At 35.0% G+C, this 22,074-nt stretch overlaps 1 protein-coding gene across 5 annotated transcripts in view; it reads right to left on the minus strand.

The window, feature by feature from the left end:
• The window catches only part of DZIP3 (DAZ interacting zinc finger protein 3), a 125,030-nt gene that overhangs the window by 55,884 nt on the left and 47,072 nt on the right, over window positions 1-22,074 (minus strand). For 4 of the 5 annotated variants that reach the window (XM_032150217.2, XM_032150218.2, XM_058437539.1 and 1 more), the window contains exons 6-13: window positions 18,655-18,735; window positions 17,116-17,240; window positions 13,891-14,005; window positions 9,851-9,970; window positions 8,312-8,413; window positions 6,627-6,719; window positions 5,794-5,846; window positions 840-916 (exon numbers count right to left, since the gene is read on the minus strand). In XM_032150217.2, the coding sequence (XP_032006108.1) occupies window positions 840-916; window positions 5,794-5,846; window positions 6,627-6,719; window positions 8,312-8,413; window positions 9,851-9,970; window positions 13,891-14,005; window positions 17,116-17,240; window positions 18,655-18,735 (766 nt within the window). Of the gene's footprint in view, window positions 1-839; window positions 917-5,793; window positions 5,847-6,626; window positions 6,720-8,311; window positions 8,414-9,850; window positions 9,971-13,890; window positions 14,006-17,115; window positions 17,241-18,654; window positions 18,736-20,423; window positions 20,443-22,074 lie in introns of those variants that run through there. The other variant, XM_058437540.1, reaches the window with a different exon arrangement.

Raw genomic sequence — 22,074 nt, forward strand, 5'->3', positions numbered from 1 at the left:
AAAAGATAGGTAGGTATTTCATCAATAACATGGAATAAGGCATGAAAGTGAACTATTTGGTATTTTCCTGTCTTAATAGTGCTTTCAAAGGAGAAAAGTCAGCTGAGGTGAATTACAAAGTACTAATAATTTGGTATATGATGGCATTTGGTGTTATATGGATATCAAAATATGTGTTTGTCACAAAATGCAGCTTCATTATTTTATCCTTCAAGATTCTATGTTTCAAGAGATTTATTAAATTAACGTTTTTGCTTGAAATACTTGGTATACACTGTGGAGGCAAGTTAAAAAGCTAATGACACAGGGAGCTTTCTTTGAGTTACCAAATAAAAAGTTGGCTGGACTGCCACCAAACTATTCTTCCATGGGCCCAGGGTCCCTTAATTAAGGTATCCAGGTTCTGGGCAGGACATTTCTTAGCACACTCCTAAACAGCTAGCAGCTTAGTTTAGATTACTTGGCCTCAAACTCAAAATGTTCATTCCTTTCATGTAAGGGTACTCTGATGCTTGCTCTATTAAGAAGGAATGCAGCAAGGGAAGGAACAGTTGGTAGAAAACCTCTGCTGGAACACAATCCCAAGGTATAGTCACAGCTACGCACCAGACCTAGCATGACTCTCTATAGGATGCCAAGGTAATGTGAGATCCACACATCTGCTGATCTTCCTGTCTGTGATTTCCAGCCTACACCGAGTGCTGCTTGCTGGTATAAACCCAAGCTCAGTGAATGACAAACACAGTAAAGACGTGGTTGTTAATGGCATGAAAGTTGACAGAGAAGTCAAACATTTTAACATATTTTTCAACAGAAGGCATATAAAAATAAAATAATACCTTTTGTATTAAATTTTAAACTGATCGTCGGTCTTATATCAGTATCAGTTATTTTCAGAGATATCAACTTTTTATAACTGCAAATGGAAAAAAATTAAGTTATAGTGGAAATAAAATAATGCCAAAGTCAGTCAAGATTTCTAGTATAAGCACGGCTAAGTGAGTATTTTCATCTTCTCCTAGAAATAATTCAAGAAGGAGAAAAAATAATGAACAAATAGAGCTCACCAACAATGAAAACCCTACACTGTCACTTTCATTGGAATTATCAAGTAAGCAGTATTGCCAGATTTCATACTAAAACTATCACATTACAAACTTCCTTGCAAAAAGGCTGTGTGGTAGCAGAAAAAAAAGGAAAGAAAGCTTTGCATTGTAAGACAAAAAAAGCAAGCAAGCAAACAAAAAAATGGCAAACCTGGAAGTCCTCCCTGGCCCTCTCTTCACCATATATTTTTGGCAATAACTATTCCAAGAAAACCCAACTTATTTAACACCTACTGATTAAAAACAATAAAGATGCTAGTAGAACATCAATACAAATAATCAGAAAAATAAAAAATAAAGTAGCAAAATATATTAACTAGACTAAGCACTAGGTAAATGCTGCCATTAAACAGATGGCTTGGCTTTGAAATGAACCACGGAAAACCAAACAAAAAAATATTGGAAAACAACGCTACAATGTAAGCTTAATGAGGAAAGGGATTTTGGTGGTGGTTGTTATTGTTAACTGATTTTATCTCCAGTACCACTATAACACTGTTAGGTGCACATTACATTGAAAAAATGTAAAACTCTGACAATATGAAGTTATTGGGGAAGATACTGAGTAAAAGGTATCTCCCATACTGTTGGTGGGGAGTGTACATTTGTAAAACCACTCTGGAAAACAATTTGGCATAAGCTAGTAAAGTTATAGATATACACAGGTGGCCTAGCAATTCTACTTTTAGGTATATATTCTGGAAAATTTTCTGCTCATATTGACCTAGCGACATGTACAAGAATATTCACTGCAAAACTATTGTTATAGCCAGGACCTAGAAATAAACATCTGTTAATGGTAGAATGATTAAATTAGTGAAGCAATAATATAAAATTAGAGCAATAAAAATGAAAACACTACAACTATAATAGTAAGAATGGAATCACACTAAACATGATTTTAAAATGCATAAAACAAATGTTTCCATATATAATGTTCGAAACAGAAAAAATTAAACTACACTTATAAGTAACAATATATTATGTAATTTATAAAGTAAGTAGAAGTAAAACATATAAAAACAATAGCACAAAAGAGGGAAGAAATGGAAATCTATTATTGCAAGGTTCTTACACTATACATGCTGTGGTATAATATTATTTTAAAATAAACTTTGACAAGTTAAAAATATGTATTGTAAGTCCTCAAGCAACCACTAAAAAACGGTAAAACTAATAAACCAAACCAGAAAATAAACAATAAAGACAGATAGGGAAAACTGAAAACAACAAGGAAGACAGTAGATTTCCAACCATACAAATTAGTAAAGAAAATACAAATGGAATAAAAAAAACAATTTAAAGGCAGAGATTGCCATATTGTATATATAAAACAAGAAAGACCTATGCCACCTACAAAGAAATACATAGGTTGAAGTAAATGGATGCAAAAGGATATACCATGCAAACACTTATCAAAAGAAAGCTGGAGTAGCTATATTAATATCAGACAAAAAACACTTAAGGCAAGAATATTATCAGAGTTAAAAAGAGATGTTAAGGCCGGGCGTGGTGGCTCATGCCTGTAATCCCAGCACGTTGGGAGGCTGAAGCGGGTGGATCACGAGGTCAGGAGGTGGAGACCATCCTAGCCAATGTGGTGAAACCCTGTCTCTACTAAAAACACAAAAATTAGCTGGGCGTGGCGGTGTGCACCTGTAGTCTCAGCTACTCAGGAGGCTGAGGCATGAGAATCGCTTGAACCTGGGAGGCGTAGGTTGCAGTGAGCCGAGATCGCGCCACTGCACTCCGACCTGGGTGACAGGGCGAGACTCCGTCTCAAAAAAAAAAAGATGTTAAATAAGAATAAAGGAGTCAAATTGTCAAAAAAAAAAAACAAAAAGGGTAACAATCCTAGATGTGTGTGTAGCATTTAATAAGTTTCTAGATATATAATTAGACAGTAGACAAAAGAAATGAATAGTATACTTCAACATTCCCTGAGTAACTGATAGAAAAAGTAAATAATCAAAAATGACATAGAATGCTGAAACAGAGCTGTAAAGTAATTTCATCTAATGTATAGACTATTTCATTCAAGATCAGAAGACAGATTATTTACAAATGCAAGTGGAACATTCACCAAGATATACAGTAATATGATCATAAAATAAATTACTGCAAAGGAATTAAACTAAAAGTGAATACTGAAAAGATAGCTGAAATATTCCCAAATATTTGGCAATTAAACAAATACTCCTAAAGAGCCATGGTTAAAACATAAACACACACACAAAACTAGAAAACATTTAAAATACAATGAAAATAGTAATAATAAGTTTCTACACATCAAAACATATGGGACAGCTAAAGCAATGCTTAACGTAAAATCAGTTTATAAAGAACAAAGGTCTCGAATCAGTGATCAAAACTTTCACCTTAAAAAAAATCAAAGCAAATTAAACCTAAAGCAAACAAAAGGAAATTACAAAGAGCAAACATCAATGAAATTTCAAACAAAAATATTATAGAAAAATCAATAAAATTAAAAGTTGATTCTTTGAAAAGATCAACAAAATTGATAAACTTCTATCCAGAATGATCCAAAAAAAAAAAAAAAGACACAAATTGCCAACATTAGGAATGAGAAAGGTGACATCACTACAGAGAAAAGGTCTCTTTGGCTGAAGAAACCAGAAAACTGAAATGGAACCATGACTACTAAGAGAATGGGGGAATCCTAGAAGGGAAAGTAATCAGAAAAGAGATCCCCAAATTCTTTCCCATGTCTCTGACTGAACACTGAACCACATGTGTAGAACAGACTAAAAGCAGCTCAACTAAGGCCGAAAGATCTGGACTGAGACTGGATCCACCACCCAAGAAAGTGTTCAAAGTTTACATCTAGCCAAATTAGTGGCCTGTCAAAATAACAATAACATTGCCCATTGGGGAATGATGGAATCCAGAATTTCTACTTTGTATTTATTGTGGCCTAGTTATGTGACAGATATTATACTATGTGCTGGGAACATACTAGAAAACAAGACAAAGTTCTTGCCCTCATGGAGTTTACACTCAAATGGAGAAGACAGCCAAGAAAGTGTAATAAACGTTAGTAAATGTTTTGATAGAAATAGAGGAAATACATGATAGAACATCTACTGTAATCTAAGTAAGGCTTTTCGAAAGCTTTAACTAGATAAAGGAGCAGAGTATTCCAAGCAAAGCTTGGAGGTCAAATAGTAAACTAGATATACTTCAATGCAATAACTTGGGAGGTTTCTTGAGATGGCACACTGAAGAAACCAAAAGAAGCTCTGTATAGTTGGTACATATATGGTTAAGAGTACAGTGACAAGAGATGGCACGAATGAGTTCAGCTGTGTACAAGGTTAAGTGAGGAGCCAAGCTGAAGAATCTGAACTTAATTTTAAGAGCAATGAGAAGCTTCTGAAGGGTCTTCATGAACAGAAGTGATACATTCCAATTTTTATGTTAGAAAAGTCCTATTGATGGTTTTGAAAACAACAGACTGGATAAAGGAAAGGCTAAAGACAAGACAGTTTTAAGAAGCTGTTTGAGAATTTCAAACGAGAAATAATGATATCCTCATTTAGTTTAGTGAAGTGGTAGAGATAGGGTAGAAATAGGAAGAAATTTATATTTTAAAAACTAAATTGGCCGGGCACAGTGGCTCACACCTGTAATCCCAGCACTTTGGGAGGCCGAGGCAGGTGGATCACGAGGTCAAGAGATCAAGACCATCCTGGCTAATATGGTGAAACCCCATCTCTACTAAAAATACAAAAAAAATTAGCCGGGCATGGTGGCGGGCACCTGCAGTCCCAGCTACTCAGGAGAATGGTGTGAACCCGGGAGGCGGAGCTTGCAGTGAGCCGAGATCATGCCACTGCACTCCAGCCTGGGCAACAGAGCAAGACTCCATCACAAAGAAAAAAAAAAAACCTAAATTGATAGGACTTTTTAAAAAGTTACAAAGCAGTGTTAGAAAGAAAGATCATGAGTTCAGTTTTGGACATGCTGAATTATAAATATTTTTGAAAAATAAAAATGGAGATATTCAGTATGCAGGTAGGTATATAAGGTCAAGCTTTTAGGACAGAGATTTGTGCTAGATATAAAGATTTGGGCTTCATTAACTAATAAGGGAAAACTGATGCTTTAGATGTCAATGCAATGTCCCTACTAGATTGAAAAATGGCATTTACACGTTAAACAGAAGAAAAAGAGAATCAATTGATTGGGAGAACTTTTATATTGAAACTTCTAACTTCAGTAGCAACACTCTATAATACCAGTATTAATTCTAGGCTTATCAAATTTATTACTCTGCAATACAGTTTTCTCATGTAAGAAACAGGAAGATTCTAATTGTAAGACAAGCTTAGTGGTTTGGATAAGTTTTGAAAGATAGAAAACTCTATTTCATAACAAACTAACTTTAAGAAAAATATGTTTTGTTTAAAGAAAAGGATTATTTTCACATTTAATGGGAAAGTATTCACATAATTTCTCCATCTCCACTTTAGAATGTAAATGTCTACAATAAGTGGTGATAGAGAGGGAAACAAATGGCAATTAAATATGATTTTTTCACATACCTTAATACTACCTTAAAATTTAATGCAGCTCCATTAGGTGACAGAAACACAGAAGAATTAAGCAACCAAAAAATATATGCATATTCCAAAAAAGGTAACAGAGTATTTTATTTTACGCTTACCTTGCTCCTAAATTTTCAATGGTTATATATTCATCCTTTCTCACAACTTCAAACTGCAAGTAATGGGGAAAAAAATAGCCCTAAAGTAGTTCAATTTTCAAAATGTTTAATGTTATTTCTTAGCTTAACATTTGAAACATACAATGAGAGTGAAGCCACAGTGAATATAAAACAAACAAAACATGAATAACAAGGTAAGTAATAAATACTCCTGATCAAAAAAACAAACTAGAGTTGTACTTAAAAAAGCAGTTCTACTTTACATCACTATAGGATTTAAATGCCAAATCTGAAATACAAAAATAGCACATTTTACAATAAAGAAGATATATTTCTAGTCATAATTTGGTCTATTTAGTTATAAACTAAAAATTCAACAAGATATTTCATTAATTAAAACATAAAATGGATATCATCTGAGTGCATTTTATGTAACAGGTACTATATGTGATGTTTTGTAGATACCTTCATAGGAGGATATTTACAGACTAAAAGAGGTTCAGAAAGTCTAAAATTATTTTTAACCTTAGGTGTCAAAAGATTAGATAAATTATCCTTAGTTCACGATACTTTCCTTATTGGTATACTTATGGCATATTTTGTCTTTGTCTTTTTGTGTCTTTCTCTTTATTCTTAAATTTTTACTGTTCTTAAGGACCACTTAAACATTACTTTGTATAAATCATGGTAATAAAAAGGTTCAAGAGCTCAGTCACCATCAAAGGCAATATGGCTGGAATCTAATTATGATGATCCCCAGGTCTGTTTTAAGTCAAAAATATTTTTCCAAGGAAGGAAAGCAAGAAAAAAAAAGGACAAAACAAGATACTCACCAAAATTTTAACAATTCCAGGTACATCACATTGCAGCATCCTTACCATGTCACCTGTACATCCTTCCTTCAAACATTTTTTCCCACTAAAACTCTAAATTTATTAATAGAAAAAATAAAAATAGAAAAAAATCACTGATGTGCAAATCTGATTATATTTAAATAAATGCAGTTAGAAGCAAATGTTGCTAGACAGTAAACTGGAAGATGTGAATATTTGACATGTAGCTGTTAAAAGATGGTCCATTTCATAAATCAATGGATATCCTATTTAAAATGCATGATTTCACTCTACTTCAAAATCTTTAAGTAGCTGTATTACAGACTAAAATGCATTTGCTGCTCCAGAGAAAGCAACTTCAAGTAAAATGTACTAATTAAGTATGTGTAAAGAGGATTACTGAATTTCTATCAGATACGTGAGGATTCTAGGGAAAAGGAAAGAATAAAAATGTTATATCTTTTCTCTAGTTCTGGCCTGCTATTTCTTTTGGTTAAATTACTTATTTTTCTTTTACTTCTCTTTCTAAAATTCAGTAATATTAATTGCCCCTACAATCAAGGAAATTGTAAAGTATATACCACTTAAGAATGAATAAGTAAATCTTTATACAATTGTTTTTACAGTTTACAATGTGAGTTCATCTGTTTTATCTGTTAATTCTTACAAAAACCCTATGAAATAGGTTTATCTTATCCTTACTTTAGAGCTTAAAAAAATTAGTCTCTGAGCAATTAAGTTACCAGTCTAATATAATAAAACTAGTAAGTGGCTCAGTCTGGACTTGAACCCAGATCTCCCAACTCCATATTCAATACACTTTCTAATACACCACAATTGCTTTAAACGGGTTTTCTGTTGTTTGTGGAATGTAAACACTATAGAACCAAACATTATAGACCCAACTTACAGTCATCAGCTCACTAAAGAGTAATTAATTCAGAACTGGGCTTTGTATTTCCACTTTAATATTAGTGGCAAACAACTCTATTATATGTTATATATTATAATAGTTAATAATTATAACAGTTATATGTTATATATTATATACTAGTTATAATTATAACTTATATAATTATAGTTATATAATTATATAGTTATATATAATTATAACATAATTATAACTATTATATATAATGTATAACTATATATTATGTTATATAATTATATATTATCTATAACTATATATGATATGTAACTATTATAACTAAATATAAATATTAAAAGTTCCAAATATATTTTTGAAGATTATGAAATGTGTCCTTGTTCTTCACCTCTAAAACGGAAATCCTTAAAACTGTATAATTATCCTTTCTGTGTTTTTACTAAGAAATTCTATTCTATGATCCTATGTGCATATATGCAACAATATTTCTATTCTTAAGAGTATGCATTTCTAAAAGGAAGGAACGAACTGATAGAAACCACTAAGCAAACCAACTAGTAGTGTATCATCTACAAAGAGCTGTTTAATAAATGATGAAAATGAATGAAAAGTGGTAGGGAGATAAGCATCAGAGAGAACTGGGAAAGAACAAAGAAGGAAGTAAAAGAAAAAGAAAAAAAGGAGGAAGTAAAAAGAAGGAGGTAAGTTATGAACAGGAAGAAACAATGGGGAAGAGAACAAAAGAGGAAAAAGGGTAGAGGAAGAAATGCTGTTGTAGTTTTAAGAACAAATATAATACCTGATCATTTTCACCTGGATACTTTAAATTCTTGAATTTTTTCCAGCAAATTTTATGGAAATAAACACAGCAACTTTTACTGCACATTAACTGAAAAAATCCCTGGAAAAAAATAAAAGTAAATTATCAATAAGGACATGGTGATTCTTGTATAGATAAAAAAATTATATTAAGTCACTTTAAAAATTATTCTATAATTAGATTTTACATGGCATACAAAATTTATCAACAGAAATCAGAGATCACCAAATAACCTTACAAGTCATTTTTATATCACTAAAGATAGGAAAATTAGGACAGTAAAAAAAAGGTCAATAATTTGAAAAAGTTAATATATTTTCCATATTCTACATACAATAAAATATCAGAAACCCACTGAGTTATGTCTATAGAGGAACATGCTACCTACCCATCTTCATCTCCATTTTTACATTTCTCTTTTCCTCCATCCCCAGCTCCATACCATTACTGCCTGAATCCCCTCTGTTACCAATCACGAGAATTCAGATTTGCTGCCTTGCTGACAGCTCCTGAGCTACTGCATTATCTGAGGGTATAGATTGCTTGCCTTTCCCACTGTACCCTGCCTGGAAACTACAACCTTGCTTTTTAAAATTTTTGCTTTGATGACAAAAATTAAATTGTGTGCCCAGGTATTCCTGCTGCTACATGCTTTGTTCATTTGATTAGAACCCTAAAGCATTCTTGAGAAACCTTAGGACCATATCACCATGTCACCTAAATCAATACTGAACAAGCCTGACCCTGAGCACTACATCTCACTACATTTTCAATCCCTGTCTTATTCTATTGAATAGATCTTGGTCTTCTCCTTCTCCCCACCTATCAGATTGGCTGTACACATCATGCTTCGCAATTAAGATTTCAGTTATTTTTTATAGAAGTATTGTCTGATTTGCACATCGTCTCATCCTATCTTGTGATTTCACAAAGTCTTATTCTGACAGATCCAGAGAGATAGATCTATCAGAAGTATTCTATCAGAAGTATTCTGATAGATCCAGAGAGATAGATCTATCAAGAAGTATTCTGATAGCTAAATTTCTTCAAATCAAGGCTGGTTACTTTTTCCCCCTGCCAAGGCCCACAGAAGAGAAAATGATCACTTACTTGGTAGCATCATTCCTGAGGAGTGACAGCCTTTCTCCTTAGTAAAATGCTACCATTCTTAACCTCTAACAATTCTAACTATAAAGTAAAGCATTTTTTAGATCATTTTCACTGTATGACTGACTGCAGGAATAATACTTATAACCTCAGATGCACGTGAATGTTACAAAAACCTTAGCAAAACCAATTTATTCTTTTATTGACTCACAGAATATAAATAATTCCTGATCACTCTGAATCTAAGTTCTCAAAGACAGTCAAATAACTTTTCAACTGCTTTACCATTGTAATTAAACTAAATGCTCTTTTAAAATATTTTATACATAATATAATTTTTATAATTTTATATAGTTATATATAATTTTTCAATTACTTTTTAAAAATACTGTTAATTGACAATTACAGTACCTTATAACTGGTGTTCTTCAAAATGTCAGCTTCACAAGATCGTTCACAATCTAGGTAACTACAAATCGTCTGCTTCATTATATTGCTTTCAGTTGTCTTGATAAAATTATTCAGAAGATCCTAGATTTTAAAAACAAAGAATTCTCATGAATTATTAATAATAAATTAACACCACAATTAAGACTACCCATGTTTTACCTTGGTAATATGTCCGTATCATATCCCTTTTTGAAGTACTCGTATATATGTATTTTTTTAATAGTAATAAAACATTTCCCTAATTCAAAGTAAACAATGTATAGGAAGGTCCTAAATTAGAAGTACTGGATTTCTTAATGAATGATATAAACACGGAGAATGGAGAGAAGTGTATGTTTGAAGCCATACATCTCTTTATCACCTAACTCATAGCATAACATCTGGCATATTCCTATCAAGAATTATTTGCTCTAATATATACACACAGAGAGATAATAAATCACTGGTGTCCAAGAGAATCTTGGCTGGAAGCAACCCGTAGGTCACTGCATTGGCAGTGGAACCACTGTGGTAGTGCAATATGCCATTCACTGCTATAATGGGCAAAAGTACAGTAGAGAAATATGTTTTCAATGTCTTTAGTTACAAATCAGAATATAATTTCTCATTTTAAAATGCTGATTAAATGGTCAGAAGTGGTGGCTCACGCCTGTAATCATGGTGCTTTGGGAGGTCAAGGCAGGAAGACTGCTTGAGCCCAGGAGTTCAAAGCTGCAGTGGGCTATGGTAGCACCATTTCACTGCAGCCTGGGTGACAGAATGAGACTCTATCTCTAAAAAATAAAATAAAATAGAATAAAACACATAACAAATAAATGAAATGCTGATTAAATACAGGTGAATCATGTAATCAGGTCTAAGTTAAATGATTAGATAAGGTCCTTCATACTTATCCTTTAGAGGGATAGTGTTACAAAATTTCAAATAGTATTACTGCTAATATATTGAAGGTATATATGATAAATAAGCCTCTAGAAATTATTTCATAGATATCAGCTCAATGCAGGAGGACAAAGTTGAGAAAATTTCCCAGACAGTGGAAAAAAATATCTTGAGAAATAAGAAAATTAGAGACTCAGTCTAGTCTACAAGGCATCTGAATAATAAGTATTTCACAAAGAAAAAGAGAAAATTAAGAAAATATTATGAAATATATAAAACAAGAAAATGTCCCAGAAGCAAAAAACACAAGTTCAGAACACTGGTGATACAGAAAATATCCTTAACAATTCCCAGAAAGAAGAAAATAAAACAGGTCAGATACAAAAGTTTAAAAATCAGAATGAAATCAAGTTTCTTAAAAGTAATATTAGAAGTTAAAAGATAACAGAAAAATGCTTTTAAAAAATTAGAGGCCAAGGTGGGAGGATCACTTGAGCCCAGGAGTTTGAGAGCAGCCTGGGCAACATACTGAGACTGTCTTTACTTTAAAAAAAAAAAAAAAAAAAAAAAAAAAATTTTAAATTAGCCAAGTGCAGTGGCATATGCCTGTAGTCCCAGTTACTTGGGAGGCTGAAGGAAACGAATTGCTTGAGCACAGGAGGTTGAGGCTGCAGTGAACTATGATCATGCCACTGCACTCTACCCTGGGTGACAGAGCAAGAACCTGTCTCCGAAAAGAAAAATTATTCTATCCTCAGGCAAGATATGAACAGAGTATACAAAGGATAAATTATTTTGATACTTGAAAGGTCTCAAAAAATTTACCTCCCATGCAAGCTCTCTTTTACGGGAAGCTGCTAGAGGATAGAGGAGTTGCACCACCAAAACAAGGAAGCAACCCTAGGAAGGAAAACTTGAGTTCTGAGAAACAGAGGATTCCACGTAGAAGAAAGGTGAGGAAAATTCCCAGGATGAGAGTGAAGGGAAACCCTGAGGCCAGCTTAACAAAAACTTATAACTACAAGTAGGATAGGAGAGAGAGAGAGAGAGAGAGAGAGTGTGTGTGTGTGTGTGTGTCTGCGTGTGTGTGTGTGTGTGTGTAGGGGATGTATAAGCAAGCTAAACTCTCATTTTTCATAGTGAAAAGTCAAAAGAGAAAAACCTGGAGATATGTTTTAAATAGCAGTATTTCTTTTGAAAAATAGGTAAACATAAAAGAAAAATGTCTAGAAAGTTGGAAGAATGCCTCTAGGAAGCAGAATTTCAGTTAGAGATAACAAAACTGAAACTCTTAAGTCTTTAAAGATTATTTGGCAAACTGAATATATATATTACTGTGCATAAAATAAAAATTCACTAAAAAAGTTAGATAACAAATAAAGCAAAATACTTTTTTTTATTTTTATTTTTTTGAGATGGAGTCTTGCTCTGTCGCCAGGCTGGAGTGCAGTGGCACAATCCCGGCTCACTGCAACCTCTGCCTCCCAGGTTCAAACGATTCTCCTGCCTCAGCCTCCCGAGTAACTGGGATTACAGGCGTGCACCACTACGCCCAGCTAATTTTTGTACTTTTTTTAATAGAGACGGGGTTTCACCATGTTGGCCAGGATGGTCTTGATCTCTTGACCTTGTGATCCGCCCGCCTGGGCCTCCCAAAGTGCTGGGATTACAGGCGTAAGCCACTGCGCCCAGCTAGAAAGCAAAATATTTTAAAAAGAGGAAGAAAAAGAGTAAAACAACCAAGATCAAGTAAGGGACTGCTTTGTAGAGTAGGGGTGAAAATTTAGTATTTTTAAAATGCATAAAATTATTACTTTAGCAAGTCAAAATTAAAAGTCACATGATTACCTTGACAATGCCAAAAGCTGTCTGCATGTTCTATTGATTACTGAAAGAAGTACATTAAAATATTCTATTGTGATTGAGGATTTTAAAATATTTCTCCTTTCAATTCTGTCAATTTTTGTCCCATATATTTTGAAGCTATATTACTAGGTATATACAAATTTGAGTTGTTACATCTTCCTGGATAATTGAATTTTACATTTTAATAAAATGTCTCTCTTTGAGTAATGCTTTTGGCCTTAAAGTCAGGTAAAACATAAAGATCAAGAAAGATTTAAAGTTTTTTAAAGTTTTGAAAAAGATATGTCATTCAAACATTAACCAAGAGAAACCTGGTTTAGCTATGCTCATATTAAACAAATTAAAAAGACCCAAATGGCTTATCAGATGAGTTAAAAATTACCCAAAAGGTAAAGAACACCCAGAAGGTGTGGGAAAATGAAAAGTCTCACACTATTTGAAGAATATAAAGTGCTACAATTTTCTGAGAGAAAATATGGAGACATATAACAACTTTATAATTGTGTGAACACTTGCTCCACAGTTCCACCTTTAGAAATTTATTCTAATGAAACGACATAAGAAATATGCAAAGATCACTTTATATAAGAAGGAAAAACTGGAAATATTTAGAATAAACTTAGCAGGGAACTAGTTGAGCAAATTAAAGCAAAGCTATATAATACATTATGCCAAAATCGCACTGTATAATAGTCTAATGACTGAGAAATAAAAAATACTATATATTTCCAGAGTACAAATAAGTGTGCACAACATCACAACTTAAAACCACAAAATAAAGGCTATTAGTGTTTATACATGTGTGTGTATCTGGACAGATATAAATAAAAATGCTAACAATGGTTTCTCCATTTGAAGAAGAAATACAGATGAATTTCATCTTTATCTTTGGGCATTTTTATATTTTCCATGTTTTCTGAACTAAGCATTTAGCACTTTGTAATTTAAATCAACAGCAAAATAATGGTAAAGATAATTAGGAAAAAAAAGTTAACAGTACATTTGACTCTAACCATGCAGGGTACCGGCCTAGTATTGCTATTAATCTTCTCGTTATTTGAAAATGTTAACACTGCCACCTCGCTTCTCCATCCTTGTTGAATTTTACGTTCTGCACTAGGTAATGCAATAAAGGTTGTTTCTTATATAAAAAGTTATGTGCCAATAAAAGAACATGCTTGCTGTAAGAATATGACATAGTTGGTTATTCTGATTAGTTACAAATAAAATGTTACTCTTAAATAATTTCTTACTTTAAAAGTTGTAGGTAAATCTTCATCTTCTGTAGGATCTATGTCAAACCAATGGTCATTTTTGTCTCCAATTTCTTGTAAGCTTTTATGAAATTCTAGCAGTCCTCCATTATATCTGAAAGGCATTTTAAAATAAGGTTAGTTTGAACGGGACTGTGTAGATGCATGGTTTACCAATGAGACAACAAGTAACCCATTTTTTGTGGTAAATAGGGTGGTGATAACCTCTGGCATGCCATAGAAATACAAATACTAGGACTCTCACCTGTGGCAGATTGGGATGAAATACAGGTGGAAGGGGAGGCACTAGATAATGTAGTAGCTCAAGCTTGAACAGTATGGGGGCCATGGTAATTAAAGGGACTGTAGAGTTGGTTGGCTTTTGTTAACTGTCCTGGAGGCCTTGAAGAAAGAGAATGACAGGCACAGGTCAGCCAACTATTAATTCAGGATACACTGTGAAAGCCAGAAGGCCTCTATGGAGGCAACTGAAAGAGACTCTCATCCCCTATGGCCATAATCCGTGCTGAAAATAAGGCCCAAATTTAATCATAAAGTGAAACAAACTGATATTGAATGCACAGCCTCAGCAAGACTAATACCGTCAACTCAGGACACTGAAAACTAGAAGGCCTCTATGGCAACATCAAAAGAACCTCCTCTAGACATAAGGCAGACTATGCTGAAAATGAAGCTCAAGATTTAACCATAAGGGTAGAACAGCTGCAAAGGAGACCCAAAACACAGCCTCAACAGAACTACACTAAAATTAGGGCTTTGATATGCAATGAGTAGACCCTGGGATCTAAAATGGGGATATTTAGGTGAATGTGCTTAGAAACACTGAATCCTTAAATTCTCCCCATGAACCCTCTTGACTGGCAAAGACCTCTTCGTTGCTACAGGAGAGCAGCCTACCTTTATTTAGAGACCATGCAAAAATATCAGCTGAGATGCATGTCTCAAAAAATGATGCCCTTCCTTCTTAAGATCTTCCCCTACCGGCTGGGTGCGGTGGCTCACGCCTGTAATCCCAACACTTTGGGAGGTCGCGGCGGGCAGATCACGAGGTCAGGAGACCAAGACCATCCTGGCCAACATAGTGAAACCCCATCTCTACTAAAAATACAAAAATGAGCCAGGCATGGTGGCGCATGCCTGTAATCGCAGCTACTAGGGAGGCAGAGGCAGAAGAATCCCTTGAACCAGGGAGTTGGAGGTTGCAGTGAGCCGAGATCGCACCACAGCACTCTAGCCTGGTGACAGAGCAAGACTCCGTCTCAAAAAAAAAAAAAAAAAAAAATCTTCCCCTACCTCATTGCTTTCAGACAATAAATCTAAGGTCAGGTGGAGAGCCCAAGTGAGAAAACAGAGCCCCTGCCCCGGAAGAAAAAGCTTGTTAATCATAAGAATTGCAGAACCCGACTAGAATATACTGGCAGGAACATGAGTGGGAGCGGATCTTTAAAGTGCTGAACCAAGGGTAAACACAAGGCTGAATGGGGAAGTGTACACTGATATGGAAAAACTCTTCTGTAATTCAAGATTTACTTTCCTAGAAAGGACACGTGAATCCAGTCCTAATATGGTGCTGAGAAGGCTCCTTGAAAGTTGGACACAATAATGGTCTATAGTAAATTAAGAAGAAATCCTGAAAATTTCTTGGAGGAATGTTAAAGGAGTCAAGGAAGTGAGAATGTTAGAACTGACTTACTACATAAAAACACAGAACCTACCACTAATTCAGTGTTCCTAGAAAGGCTCAGAGGACACCCCATTCATTAATACAATAAGTAATACAGAGTAAGAAGGGCACCAGTGTCTTTGAGGAGCTCAGTGGTGGTTGTCCTCTATAGGCCAGGGATGAAAATAATGACACTGCCATGCAACTGGACTTTCTAGTGTCAATGATCTGGAAAATGAATTCTCTCCAATGCTCATCAGTAAAGAGAATAAAAAACAGTTTTCACATCTGAGGAAGGACAGCAGGATACATTCTTTGTTCTTGTCTCAGGTTATGTTAATTCTCTTACTTTGTCACAGTATAGACTGAAGGGATTTGGATCATTCTGACATTCTGCAAAGCATCACACTAGCCCCACTACATTGATGGCACATGCTGCTAAGACCCAGTGAACAAGAAGTGAGATGTCTTGTGGATACCCTAGTAAAAAAAACAGGCAAGCCAGAGAATAGGAGATCAACCTACAAAGAATCAGGGAACTACCACATAGGTGACACTTTTAGGGATCCAGTGGTTTGGCCCAGCAGTAATCCTTCATAAGAGTTTGCCCAAGCAAACTTTTCCAAATTCATCCCTCAGATCTTAGCCAAACATTGTTTTCTCAGGGAGACTTCTGATTCCCAGAACCAGTCTCAATGAAAGGCTTTAGTTATTCACTCTAGTTTCCTTCACAGCTCTTTATCCTATTTCATAAATATTTTATGACTGATTATTTGATTAAGATCTATATCTTTCACTCTCCTTTCAGTAACATGAAGACAGGAACTGTATTTTGTAAACCACTGTAACCTCAACACCTAACAGTTTCTGGAATATAATGGATACTTAGTAAATAAAATGAATGAATGATGTTACAAATGGTTATGGATCTCCAAAAAGGAAGTAAACAGATAATCTGTATAGTTTCCTCCATACAATTCCACTTTCTTAAAATAAGTAGTAGCCAATACTCCAAAAACTCAGCATTTGGACCCTTTTCAACTCTTTATAAGCTCATTTTATACTTTTAAAAACTATTCCAAGTTAGTGGTGATAATACTAATAACTCCAACCATAATTTATTTATTAGGCACAGCATTTTTGTGTCCTAGGCAATGTTAATCACCTGCAAAATCCTCATGAAGTGAACCCTACACTATTATTAGTTCTATTTTAGAGATAAGAAAAAAATATAAAGCTTAACAACATTAAGTTTCTTAGCATAAGTGATAAAAAATGTAGCTGAACCCAGGTCTATCAGACTTTAAAGCCTATGCTCCCAATGTTAATGCTAGACTGCTTCTTATTGCTATGGCCTGTTAGGTTTGCTATTTAATATTCTCAACTACATTAAAGAAATTATCTATACAAATAGGCAAAGAAGAAAAGGATAAAACAGTAGAGCACAAATGTCACAATGCCTGGTATACTGTGCACACTTACTTCCATTTCACAATGCTGAGACTTCACAGGCAACATCTACCGTTAATTAAAATCCTTACCTCTTTTGAGCACATCGCAGTAAACCACGTCCAAAATAAACTAAAGACATAAAGTTTTCACAAATTTCATTTTCTTGGATCATCATCTTCATCACCAGAAATTTATTCTCAGCTTCTGTATAATCCTGTATTAACATAAAACTAGATTTGGCTGATGTAAAAGTCATTTTTTTTTCTTTTACAATAAACAATTACGTCTCAAACTGGAGACATTAGGGCAGCTTTAAAAATAATCCAATCATCTGATCATTTATTCACATTCTGAATCCTGGCATCTCTGTATGTGATTACAAAGATCATGTAGTCAGTGTTTAAAATATTTATTTATAAATAAACTTAAGACCTTCTTTAACCAATATTTCAGAGTGAATATTAAGATGGTAACAAAAATCTGTGTATCTAAAACTGGCAATTAGGCATGGTGGTGCACACTGATAATGCCAGCTCCTTAGGAGGCTGAAGCAGGAGGATTGCTTGAGCCCAGGAGTTAAGTCCAGCTTGGGCAACATAGTGAGACGCCGTCTTTTAAATACATACATATACATATCTAACTGGCAAGTACTACTAGCCAAAATAAGGGCTTTTCTGATAACTGTTAGAGCACAATTCTTTTTTTTTTTTATTGTACTTTAAGTTTTAGGGTACATGTGCACAATGTGCAGGTTTGTTACATATGTATCCATGTGCCATGTTGGTATAGAGCACAACTGTTTATCATTCTTCCTAATGGGAGCAAAATTCTTCATAGTATTTCAGATAGAAAGTAAGTGACTTGTCGCCCACAGATATAGACTCTTTTGGGGAATCACCACCTTAATCATAAACAATATAGGTCTGGAAGTAAATATCAGGATCTGTTATAATAGATGCTTCAGTGAAAAAGGCATAATGGCCTCAGTCTCTCTAGAAAAAAAAAAGCTGGAAAAATGCTGCTTGGCCTTACTTTAAAATATTCTCAAGTACATCACACTAAACAATTAGTACTACATTAAATTATTTAAAATAGAAATGTTTTCAGTTTGGCTGCTTATCAATTCTACTTCATTTGTTAATTCTAATTAACAAGTCATATATATATTTAATTTATGAAGTCAGAAACACAGATTGGGAAGAAAAAATAAGAGAAATATCAAAGCTATGAAGAAAATATTGAGAAATCATTAAAAATCAGAAAAAAAAGGAAATGTTAAATTCAACAGAACCCTTAGAAATTATCTAGTTAATTCCCAGATTTGTACTTATTTGCACTTAAGTTTGACAAATAATTTGAGGTACAATTCATATTTTACAAAAAGGATAAGATTAAAACCAGAGGGATTAAGCTATACTAGAAAATGGATTAAAATGTATTATTTAAGTGAAAGAAGCTAAATAATTTTTTATTTTACATGAATGGTAAGCATTTAAAAGATAAAAGAAATGAAGTTATAAGCTAATATTGTTTCCTTTTTTAATATTTTTAGTTTCATATTATAATCTTTGGCCTGATTATTCTAAGATGTAAAAAGATTTATAAAGGGCAAATAACATGTTACATACCTCTTTCTTTCCTCTTTCAGTGAGTGCTACTCCATATAAAAACAGTAATGTCAAATAATAACCAATATTAATCTGGTGTGCCTACAAAGAAAAAAAATATGTTAATTGGTTATTTAGACTAAGCTACTTTTCAGCACAACAAGCTTAATTAAATATCCTAAGCTTAATTAATAATTATTAAAACAAGTAAAAATTATCATAACATTATCAGTCATCTAATAATAACTATAATGTATTTTAGATATATTTGATAATTTGACCCAGGAAGAAAGAGGATAGTCAATAATCTCAAAATAAAACATTAAAATTTAATCAAAGGAAAGGATATGGAAGAAAGATGGCCAAACAGAAGCTCCAACAATCGTCGCCAACACAGGAACACCACACTGAACAAATACCCCACAGAAAAGCCCCTTCATAGAAACAAAAATCAGGTGAGTGATCATATTACCTGGTTTGAACATCATATTAAGGAAAGAGGCACTGAAGAGGGTAGGAAAGACAGTCTTAAGTTGCCTACACCATCCCTTCCTCCATCCCCTGACTACAGCTATGTGACATGGAGAGAGAATCTGCGCTTGGGGGAAGGAAAGCACAGTGACTGTGGGACTTTGCACTGGAACTCAGTGCTGCCCTGTCACATCAGAAAGCCACACTGAGCAGAACTCAGTCAATGATCATGGAGGTAGCATTTAGACAAGTGTTAGCCATAGGCAAATTGCCCATCCCAGCGGTCAGAGCCTGAGTTCCAGCAAGCCCTGCCAATGTGGGCCAAAGTGCTCTGGGGTCCTAAATAAAAGGCAGTCTAGGCCACACAAGGACTGCAGTTCCTGGCCATGTCCTGGTGCTTTGCTGGGCTTGGAGCCAGTGGATTTGTGGTACACACAACCTAGTAAGATACCAGATGGGGCAGGCAAGGGAGTGCTTATGTCACCCCTCCAACTCCAGGGAAAACAACTCACACGTCTGGGAGAGACACCTTCCCTCTGCTTGACCAGAGGAGAGAAGAGTAAAGACAATTTTGCCTTGCCACTTGAATATCGGCTCAGCCACAGTAGAATCCTAAGGCTCTAGCTCCAAGACAATATTTCTAGACACATCCTGGGGCATAAAAGAATCCACTGCCTTGAAGGTAAGAATCCAATCCTGGCACGGTTCATTACCTGCTGACTAAAGAGCCCTTGGGCCCTGAATAATCAGCAGCAGTAGCAATACTCGCCATGGGCCTTGGGTGAGACTCAGAGCTATGCTGGCTTCAGGTGTGACCCAACACATTCCCAGCTATGGTGGCTATGGTGAGAGATGCCTTTCTGCTTGAGAAAAGCAGAGGGAAAAGTAAAGGGGACTTTGTCTTGCAGCTTGAGTGTCAGCTCAGCCACAGTGGGATAGAGCACCAAGTGGGCTTCTGGGGTTCCCACTTCCAGACTTCAAGTTCTGTCTGGCACTTCTGCACTTGCCCTGGGCCAGAGAGAAACACACTGCTCAGAAAGAAGAGACTCAGTATAGGTGGTAGCAAGGCAGTGGTCACCATAGGGTTTGAGTAAGAACCAGTACTGTGCTGGCTTCGGATCTGAACTATAGGAGTCTCAGTGGTCGTGGCCACAAGAATGCTTGTGTCACCCCTCCCCCAGCTCCAGGCAGCTCAACACACACACACACACACACACACACACACACACACACACACACACACACACAGAGAGAGAGAGAGAGAGAGAGAGAGACTCTGTTTGTTTGGGGTAAAGGAAGAAGAGAACAAGAGTCTCTACCTGGTAATCCAAGGAGTTATTCCAGATCTTACCCAAGACTACCAAGATGGTACCTCTATGAATCTGCAAGAGACACAGGGGTACTGGGCTTAGAGTGTCCCCTAATGCAGATATGGCAGCAGTGACCAAAGACTTACATCACAATATGCAAGTCCCTTTGAATACCTGGAAAGACTTACCAAGAAGGACAGGTACAAAACAAGGCCATACAGCGAAGACTATAATGAATACCTAACTCTCCAATGCTCAGACATCGATGGACATCCATTAGCATCAAGACCATCCAGGAAAACATGACTTTACCAAACCGAAAAAGGCACCAGTTGCCAATCCCAGAGAGACAAACATGTGACCTTTCAGACACAGACTTCCAAACAGCTGTTTTGAGGAAGTTCAATGAAATTCAAGATAACACAGAGAAGGAATTCAGAATCCTATCAGATAAACTGAACAAAGAGATTGAAAATAATTTTTAAAAATCAAGTAGAAATTCTGGAGCTTAAAAAAGCAATTGACATGCTAAAGAATTCACCACTGTCTCCCCAACCCCTACCTACCCTTCCCAGCCTCTGGTAACCATCATTCTACTGTCTATTTTTATGAGTTCACTTCTTTTAATTTTTGGCTCCCACAAATGAGTGAGAACATGCAAAGTTTGTCTTTCTCTATCTGGTTTATTTCACTTCACATAATGACCTCTAGTTCCATCCATGTTGTTTCAAGTGACAGGATCTCATTATTTTAATTTTTTTTTTGTAGAGATGGGGTCTCACACTATTGCCCAGGCTGGTCTTGAACTCCTGGGTTCAAGTGATCCTGCCACCTCAGCCTCTCAAAGTGCTGGAGGGAATCTTGTGCTTTTTTATGGCTGAATAGTACTCCCCTGTGTATATGTACCATATTTTTGTTATTTATTCATCTGGATGGACACTTAGGTTGCTTTCAAATCTTGGCTATTGTGAATAGTGCTACAATAAACATGAGAATGCAACTATTTCTTTGATACACTGATTGTCTTTCTTTTGGGTATATCCCAGCAGTGGGATTGCTGGATCCTATGGTAGATCTATTTTCAGTTTTTTGAGGAACCTCCAAACTGCTTGCCATTCCCACCAACAGTGTAAGAGGGTTCTCTTTTCTCCACATCCTCACCAGCATGTGTTATTGCCTGTATTTTGTACGTAAGCCATTTTAACCTAAGTGGGCAATAGTGTGAGACACCATCTCTACAAAAATATCAACTCTACTTTTTCAGCATCTATTGAAATGATTATACAGTCAACAATAATTCATTGTACATTTTAAAATAAGAAAAAGTATAAATGGATTGTTGTAACACAAAGGATAAATGCTTGAGGTGATGGATAGCCCATTTACCCTGATGTGATTATTATGTATTGTATGCCTGCATCAAAGTATCTCATGTACCCCATAAAATGTACACCTATGTACCCACAAAAATTAAAAATAAAAATTTTTAAAAACTGGTAAAAAAGAAGTATAAAAATTTGTTACATTAAACCTTTCAAAAACTCTCATTCACTCTGTCTCTCTTTTATTATGTAATATTTTAGGTATCAAGAACACATTAAATAATAATATAACGAACACTGAAGTATCTACCATCCACCTTTAAAAATACAATGATCTG

This window comes from Hylobates moloch, unplaced genomic scaffold, assembly GCF_009828535.3.
Source record: "Hylobates moloch isolate HMO894 unplaced genomic scaffold, HMol_V3 SCAFFOLD_4, whole genome shotgun sequence".
NCBI classification, from domain to species: domain Eukaryota; kingdom Metazoa; phylum Chordata; class Mammalia; order Primates; family Hylobatidae; genus Hylobates; species Hylobates moloch.